At 40.8% G+C, this 8,927-nt stretch overlaps 1 protein-coding gene across 2 annotated transcripts in view; it reads left to right on the top strand.

Annotated features, from left to right (window-relative positions):
* The window catches only part of RCOR1 (REST corepressor 1), an 83,637-nt gene extending 75,144 nt beyond the window's left edge, over nt 1-8,493 (top strand). For both annotated transcript variants that reach the window (XM_018082866.2, XM_018082867.2), the window contains exons 8-11: nt 655-732; nt 1,460-1,517; nt 2,067-2,296; nt 4,834-8,493. In XM_018082866.2, coding sequence (XP_017938355.1) covers nt 655-732; nt 1,460-1,517; nt 2,067-2,296; nt 4,834-4,875 — 408 coding nt within the window. In that variant the 3' untranslated portion in view covers nt 4,876-8,493. The remainder of the gene's footprint in view (nt 1-654; nt 733-1,459; nt 1,518-2,066; nt 2,297-4,833) is intronic.
* The last annotated feature ends 434 nt before the right edge of the window (nt 8,494-8,927 follow it).

Genomic DNA, 8,927 nt, shown 5'->3' on the forward strand with positions numbered 1-8,927 from the left:
GTTCAGAGTTCCTTTGGTTTTAACTGTGAACTTTCCTCAGGTGACATTAGTTTCAGCAGTATCCGATTTCCATCTGCAGCAGCTGGTTTCCTTTGCTTTTTCATATGGTACTTTTAGAAGAGGCAGATATGGTTTAGTCTTTCTTAAACAGGCATCATACAAACTTTCCTGTATACCTTTTGCTTCCCTCATGGATCTGCCTTTTAAACAAATGTTTTTCAAATATCTGTGATTAAAGACAAGTTTACTACATGAGTATGTTGCCTAGATCTGAGCATTTTTACTCTTTCTAAAGCAGAGATCTGTCTCAAGCTCTTTATTAAACTTTATAGAACTGGTATTTTGGCCTGAAGCCTTTTTTTGGCACTCTGGGAGAAGTGAAGCTCTCTAGCAGTCTTTGATTCATTACTTGCTGCAAACGGGGTCTTTCTTCTCATACTGACCTCAAAGTTGGGGCAGTTCGTGCTCCAAATAACTTGCAAACAGCAGAGAATAAATTAAATGGGATCTCCTGATTCACCAGCTACTCCTGCTTTCCACACACTTCCTTTTGGAAAGGCTGAGTTTGTGGGGTTCCTGCTGAGGCTGCTAGAAAAAAGGCTTGTCCAAAGATATGTTTTAATCCTTTTTAAAGGAATGAAACTTTCTTTTCAGATTCAGAATATCAAACAGACAAACAGCGCGCTCAAAGAAAAACTTGAAGGTGGTATAGAACAATACAGACTTCCAGAGGTAAGATTGTTTTCTGACCCATGTTTATTGTGAAGATAAATGCTAATCTGTGTTTACATACCATGGCTAGTGGTTTCCAGTAAAGTAGGACCAATGTCCTATTCGTTGTCAATGTGACTCAGGTCCTTTACCATATTCACTGATGTGTAATGGAAATGGGAGATGAGAAGAAAGTAAGAAGCAGTGTTTAAATTGAAACTTGTGAAAGTTGCTTCTAACAGAAGTACAGGTATCCCAGATAGATCATGATTTGTCAGTGCTATATCTATATGCCCTTGTGAGAGAGGTAGTTGCTTTGCTCTAAATGCTGAGAAATGTGGAAGAGGATATTAACGGCCCATCTTTCTTTGGGCACTTGGGGCTTTCTCTGTGTTCCCTCCAATGCTGGTACCTCATGCTGGAAGTAATTTGACCCAGATTACAGAAGGTGTCTGTGATAAAAACAAGTAGGTGCTCTGGAAGAGTGTGGCTCTTAGTTATCTGCTCAGACCCTTCCCTATCTTCTTTTGTTACCATGACTTACAGGCACAGTGTATGTCACAGTTAACTGAATGGATGCCATATGCAGTTCTTTATGCTGAAAATGTCATTCCTACTAAAGGAATTATATACTTTGACTAACAATTCTTTTTTGCACTTTTGAGGGGTTTTTAAGAGCTCAGATACAAGTGAAGGTACATAAATGAAGTTACCTAATTTTTATTTTTTTTTTTTTTTTACTGTCTAGGTCGTCCAGAAATTTAATGCACGTTGGACCACAGATGAGCAGCTTCTTGCTGTGCAAGGTATGGCACTGCAAGTTTTTTTGTACTTCAATTGTTGATGGTCAAAACTTTGCTGTATTTCAGGGCTGAGTTTCCTTTCAATGGCTAATGAAGGATTTTGACATTGCTGTGTACTAATGCACCAAGAATGTATTTGAACAAGGCAAAAATATTCCCCCTTCCCCTCCCTGGGCAGTATAAATTTCATCATATGAATATTTGCAAATAATGTCTGCTTGTCTAAGCTTTCAGAAAATGAAACTCTGCTGGAATCACTGCTATGCTGTCTTCTTGTGTAACTTTTCAAGCAGTACAGGCAGATTTACACAGGTCTTGTAGATTTGACTCTACCCATCTTTTACTAAACCTTTATTTTCTTCTCTTCTCCAGGGCTGGTCTTAGCTGTGTCTCTTGCCCCATTTAGACTTCTTTTTTCCTGGATTAATCTGAAAAAGGCTTGAAACCTTGACAGAAGGTTCAGCTTTGGATCCTTATGCTGTGACTTGAGCCTGATTTGTGATCTTAGTGGAAATAACACATTGCTTTTGGTTTTCTTTTTGTCGCTTCCAGCAATCAGAAAATATGGCCGAGACTTTCAGGCAATCTCTGATGTGATTGGAAACAAATCTGTGGTGCAAGTTAAAAACTTTTTTGTAAATTATCGACGTCGTTTCAACATAGATGAAGTCCTACAGGAGTGGGAGGCAGAGCACGGCAAAGAGGAGACAAATGGAACCAATAGCCAGAAGCCTGTAAAATCCCCTGATAATTCCACTAAGATGTCTGAAGAGGAAGATGAGGTAAATCCAGTTTAAAAGTAACATAAAATTCCTGATCTGAGCTCAGTTCGGATAGATGTGTGTGTGTATATATATACACATATATACACATACAGTCTTTGCAAATTTTTTACAGTCTTCAATCTGAGCATATTTCACTTCCTCTGGATATACACATTCCAGTACTGATTTTGGGAATTGGGAATTCCAGGCATGTACGAAAGCAGAAAGAGAACAGTTGGTTTGCAGCCCTCTGACAGTATCTGTATCTCATCAGAACAAGGAGATTTTAATGCCTCTTGCTGCTGAAACCCCATACATCTTTATCTCACTTGGATGTTTTCCCTGCACTCAGTTCTCCCAACTGTTCTAGGTTTGGCTTTGTGGGACCCTACAGTCTTCTGAGCCAAAACTTGCTCTTTCATTTTTTATGATTGAGTGGCTTCACTCGAGGGAAGGGAAGAAACCTATAAACAAGATGAGTATGTGAAACTCTTCACTCTGGAATTACCTAAAGACAAAGTTTCCATGATTTTTACGACAGTTTCTGTGAAGACAGACATTTTAGAAACAGCATCTCCGTGATGGATCTTCATGGAGTTAACACTTCTCCAAAGGCCATGTATGCTTAAAGTTAACTAAGGGACTGTAGAATGTTTAAATATGAAAGTGAGTTACAAAAATGTAGTATCAACACGATCTTGCAAAGAAAAACCCCAGTAGAGGCTTGTGTGTTAAAAATGTCAAGGACTTCCTTTGGCCTAATTTGTAAGACAACTTGGTGCACAAACCATGTCTCTTAAATGCAAGCACAGTCAAAAACATAGGGCGAATTTTGGAGTAAAGACTTCTCAGAGTACTGTATATCTTTGTTGGTCTGATTAAGGGTGGGTCACCCATACCTTGTCCTTCAGACATTCAAAAAGCAGAACTCCACTGCTTCACAAATCCTAATAACATGTAATTCAAAGATGCTTATATTTGGGAACTAGATCCAAAGGTATGACAGATAAATAAAATCAAACTCAGAAAACTCGACTTCTCAGGAGGGTGTGAGTGAAATTGTCCCATTCTTCCAGAATTGAGAGGTAGAGCCACCAATTTGAAAGATAGATGGCTCATGTCACTGCCTTTTCCTGTCATCAGTAGAGTTGTATCTGTTGGCAATGCAGAGCTTTTCTTCTCTGCGCCCTCTGAGATTCTCCCTAGCTTCAAATACACCCTTGTTCCTGACAGTTAAGGTCAAAACAGGTGAGTCTTGCCTGACATAAGAAAAAATGGCTGCAGCAGGAACTGGAGTGGGCTGATGTGGCCAAGTGTGAGGGTACTGGAGCAGTGAGGATCCCAAAAGAGTTAGCAGAGGAGGAGCAGGGAGAGTGGAGGCATGATGGCAAGGTCTGGTAAAATTACTGCTAGAGGAGCTGTTGGGATCCCCGAAACTAGTGATGGAAAGTGCCCAGTCTGGAGCAGAACAAGTGCTGAGTGGTGGGAACCAGACCAAAACAACAGTCTGGTGGAAATGGTTGCAAAGCCTGGAGAAACAGCAGCTGTTGTGAAAGTCAGGCAGCTCAGTGCCCTGCAATACTGTGGGGATGAGGGCAGAGCCTGCCTGCACCAGGCTGACACAGACGGGAGCTAGGCAGGGTGGCAGTGAGCTGCCAGCTGTGGCAGACCACATACGCCTAGCCCCGTGTGGCTTGTGGGTCTTGATGAGGCCTGTTCTGGACAGTAGGAGAACTTACATGTCATGACTGACAGCATAGAGGGGATTTTAACTACCAAACCTGCAGTTGTTTATAAAAACACATACGGAAGTGTCCCGGTTTGAGGGACACAAAGCTGTCCCACAGTGGATATCTAGTGGCCACCATGCTCTCTGAGCACATCAAACCTTGCCTCTCAGACTGGCTATAAATGCAGTGCTCATACCTTCAGAAATAACATAAGCACTGTGCTGACTGGGTGCCTGTCTCAGCAGTTCCAGGGGCAAGGTGATATGTCATTGGGATTATCCCATAAGTGATCTGTGTGGCCTAGGAGCAGGTTTCCCAGTCCCTCCTGAGCTGCACAGTACTGCATGGCTGATGCCTGCTCCTGAGGGCACTTACACAGGTGGCATCTGGTCAAGTCAGGGGGAATTTGCAGCAACCAGGAGAAGACTTTGCTGGCCTAACACTGAAGTCCCTTGGGTGCTTTCTCCCCTGGCATGCCTTAGCTGTCTGGCCACCAGCCTGGTGAAAGCTTCATCAGGGCTCTGGGCTTTTCCATAGCAAGTGGCTACAGTTCCCTTTTTTTGAAGGAGGAAGGTGAGACTACTGATTATAAAGCAGCTGCAACTCCAGTGTTAATTCCTGTACGTTTAAATTCCCAACAACAAATCCCAGTGTGCCTCAAAACAGGGAAAGCTGCTGCAATTCTTCCTATTTGCCAGGGTTGTCTGTTTAGTCGCTTTTAGTACCGTGGATGTGAGGTGAAGTTTGGAGATGCAAGAAAGCCTATTGTGTATTCATTTTAAACTAAACATCTCCTTTTTCTCCCCCCTTTCCCCTTCCCTCCAGGCTACTTCTGTTCTTGATGTCAGATATGCATCTGCTTCGTGAGAAGGTGCTGTAGCCTAGAACAATTTGTGTTGACTACTGTGTTATCCAGGATATCAGGTATTAGCAAACCTCAGACAGCCATCTGCATCATATCTGTGGACAAGCAGCTATTACCAAAAAAAAGGCAAACGCTTCCAGTCCTGTGCTACATCTGCCTTAATCTCCCCTCATTCCTCCATACTGCCTCCACTTTCTTTCAAAAGCACCCAGGTAGCTCAGCTCTCCATTTCATCAACATCATGCTTAAGCATGGGGACTTCTAGAACCAGTAACACCTATAAATTTTTGACCAACCTGCAAAACAAGGAGCTCCTTAGCAGCCCCACAGTAACTCTACACATTAGGAGTTCTTATAATACTTGGTCCATAGGGTATAAGTATGTATTGCTGCATGGCCTTGTGGTCTCCGCTTCCTGTGTATTCTTACGATGACACTATTGTTAGTGAGCTTTCTATAAAGGAGAGGCCTGTGCACATGCCAGCAGTGTCAGGTTTGTTCTGCCGTGACAGGACATGTTAACAAACAATCTTGAATAATGCAAAGTGATAGGAAATGTTATTTCTAAGGTTTGGTCAGTCCAAGGTTGTAGATGTAACTCATTACACTTCTGGTTTGTGCAATTCCTTCCACTGTATTTGTGTGTTCTTGCTTCATAGAAAGCTCCCTAATTGAGCATTTTATTCCTGTATATTTTAATGGCTTTTATTTAGTGCAAAAGGGAATACGTAACCTGAAACTGTTTGATACGCTATTTAACCCCTGGCATTCAGCATTTGCATTGTAACTTGTTAAATGAGTGCTACACAACTTTCTTTTTCCTGATCCTCTGCGGGATTAAGTCAAAACAAACTTCCTCTGGTGCCTCTCCTTTGGGGAATATGTGCCTTTTTACATTTGGCTACCATAGGTCACTTTCTGTCCCAGTGTCTCATTTCTCTTCAGAGCGCTGTTTGCCAAAGACATCAAACTGCTTCTCCCACTGGAAGTCTGGATGAGGGTTGGAGCACAAAATTCAACCTTCAGGAGTTTTTGATCTCTTGGAAGTTTAATGGAGAAGAACCGGGTTAATTTTCATTGGCCATTTTAACCCTTCTGAAGCACACATCGCTTTCATGTTCTGAACCAAAATATGCAATTTAAAATCTAAGAGGTGCTTTTCCAAATACTTGGTGCATGCAGCTTTCAAATCCCAGCCCTCTGCTCGGATGACCTGGCTTGAACTGGAGCTGTTCTTGGAAGTCCTGTCTGAGGACTTTGCACCTTGAACAAGGTAGTTGCTGACTGCCGAGCAGACAGTGTTCAGAGAAACTAGAAGCAGCATTATTACTTCTTGTCCAGTGGAAAGCTGCAAAATAACACTAGTCACAAAGCATTTAAAAATGGTTAATTTAATGGTGTTGAAAGAAACCACCAGGTGGAAAAAAGGACCTTTTTTGCTTCTCTTCCTCTGCAGAGGGTTCAAGCCAAGATGGCACACAGTGATGTACAGCACCAGCCTTTCTTAACACAACCTGAAATGAGCTAGTCCGTGGCCTGGCCTGCAGCTGAGGTGCTGCAGCTCATAGTTGAGCCCCGTCCTTGGTGCTGATGTTTAGCTGCTGGGCTGTGCCGTGTTGTGTGCTGTAGTGGCTCTGCTCTCTGTACCTGAGTGAGGCAGGCTGATACCAGCTGGGTAATAGAGCCAGCTCTGTGCACCTCCTGCAGTGTGGACACAGCCCAAGGAAAGTCCTTCCCCTTGGGCCTTGTGTGAGGAGAGTAATTCAACATCAGAAACTGAGCAATGACACACAGGCACAGAGCAGATAGGGATTTCCTAGGGCATGCTGGAGCATGGAGCCCACAAAGGGCCTGTTTCAGAAACCTGGCAGCTGTTTCTGAGCAGTTCCGTTCTAGTAGCTCCAGAGAGATCCTACGAGGTGATGGGAGTATGGAAGGGAGCTATTCCCTATCCTTTGTATTGATGTTTGTGTCTCTACAGCTGTTGCTGTGAACTGGGAGCTCTGATCGTGGTTCAGATGTTCCTTCAGACCTGTGCCAGTTGGAGTTGGGAGTCTCCTGTGGGAAAGGATGCTAGTTGTTAGCCAGTGTGTGAATTAGGATTAAAGACCGGGCAAATAGCACTGTGAATCCAGTTGACAGTTGTGTAAAGCAATGCTGCTCATTAGAAACACTCTAGTATTAAACCTCCTGCTGGTACCAATGCATGGAGACAGGTCCTCACCAGTGTGGGAATGTTGTGGAACCTGCATCCCAGCTGGGGGGACTCGTCAGGAGAGGCTTCTGCTGGAGAGTTAGTTACCTGTGAGGACTTTCTATTGGTTTTTGCCCTCAAATCTGTCCATCTTATGATCAGAAAAGTTGTGTTTTGGCTTCATCCCCAAGGGGTAGGGGGAAACATGTATAATTCGTGATATTAGGAAGAAAAAAGTTGTTTAATTACTTTTCAGTTGACTGCTATCTTATTGTAGTTGATACATGCAATATAATAGCACTGTATTTTAAAGGTTTAGTTTTTTACGTTCTCTTGAACTATGTTTTTAAATGCGATAAAATCATTTTAGCTTTTGAAATGGTTTGATCTTGTTTAGGTGAAGACCCTCTTTTTCTTCTTTTAAATGGGTCAAGCATTAGAAACATCAACTGGTTGCATTCTGACTAGAAGGGTCCACAAAGATAACTGCATAAGATAGAATATTCACTTAAATTTTGTTTCTTAAACTATCAATGTGAATGTCATAATTATATATATTTTGTGGAAAATGGGAAATTATTTCTCCTAAGTATAAGTTATTGTGCAAAATATGGTATCGTTAAAGCAAATGATAGTTTAAGTTTTAGTTTTAGAAATCTTAAAGATATAAAAGTGTATTGCATATGCATAAACAAATTTCATTTGTTCTATTTAATTTTTATGTAGTTGTGTAAAGTGCTAGGTAACTTCTTTTTTCACTTATCCATTAAAACAACCTTGTTACTTGAATATTCGTGTTTAACTGGTTTGAAACAGTGATCAATTTTTGTAATTTAATCTTATAACCAAGGGAAAAAAATACACGCCTCAGTTGTGCTTAACAGTATAGCAACAATGTACAATCAGATGCTTAAGACCATAGTAGCCATAACTGGTAATGCAACCACAATGGTTGTGTCTCAATATATTTAATACCAATGGGGATAATGATTTCTTAATATATTTTTACAAGTTTGCAACCAGGAAGACCCCATGAATATCCACTAGAACACTTTTTTAATAGTTAAAATAAGAGTGAAACTCTTACTCTCTTAAAGTAATGTCCCGACAAACATTTTTCTTTCCTGTACAAATACATCAGAAACATTATGTATTAAAATATGCTCATTGTCACTTTAAATTTCAGTTTTTATTCTCTGAAATCGCTAATATGCTGTTGGTATTCTTGCACACCAAATATGAGCCAAACAGTGCATTACACTAACTCGATCACTGGATTTGTGAACAAAAGTCTCCAAGTCAACAAAATGCAAAAATACCGGAGGAGATTTCTTTTGATAATGCGTGTTTTTCCAATTGGTATAGAGTTGTGCACAGCCCATTCAGCAATGAGTGGCCTGATACTTACTGTCTACAAAAAAAAAAAGTGAAAAATTATTTTATTAGCTCCAGCTTGTCTTCAGCAAGTAAAAAATCTAGTGATCTTGTGCAATGCCCCTAAAGCAAATACTTTCTGCCACTCCCTGGATTAATGCAGCTTTTCCTGTTGATAGTAAAGCACAATTGCAGTGAAAGTTACAGTTCAGAAGATGGAAGGTCAGTATAGTCTATGCATGTTGTATAATAATGAGTGTTTACATTCATATTCTCCTAAAATAAGATTTATACTGGAGTGTATAGTATTCCATTATGTAGATTTTATCAATTTTGTTAACTGCTTATAGATTGCTTAAAAGAAGTTTTTTCAAGATTTTAAAAGATGTATAAGGTTAAGTTTGCAAATATAATGGAAATGCTGTATAGCTTTTGAAGTGATTAAATACTCGTTGGGATTTTAAAGAAAGTATGTTGTAATAATGC

This window comes from Manacus vitellinus, unplaced genomic scaffold (genome assembly GCF_001715985.3).
Source record: "Manacus vitellinus isolate BGI_N305 unplaced genomic scaffold, ASM171598v3 scaffold_6_pilon, whole genome shotgun sequence".
Classification (NCBI taxonomy): domain Eukaryota; kingdom Metazoa; phylum Chordata; class Aves; order Passeriformes; family Pipridae; genus Manacus; species Manacus vitellinus.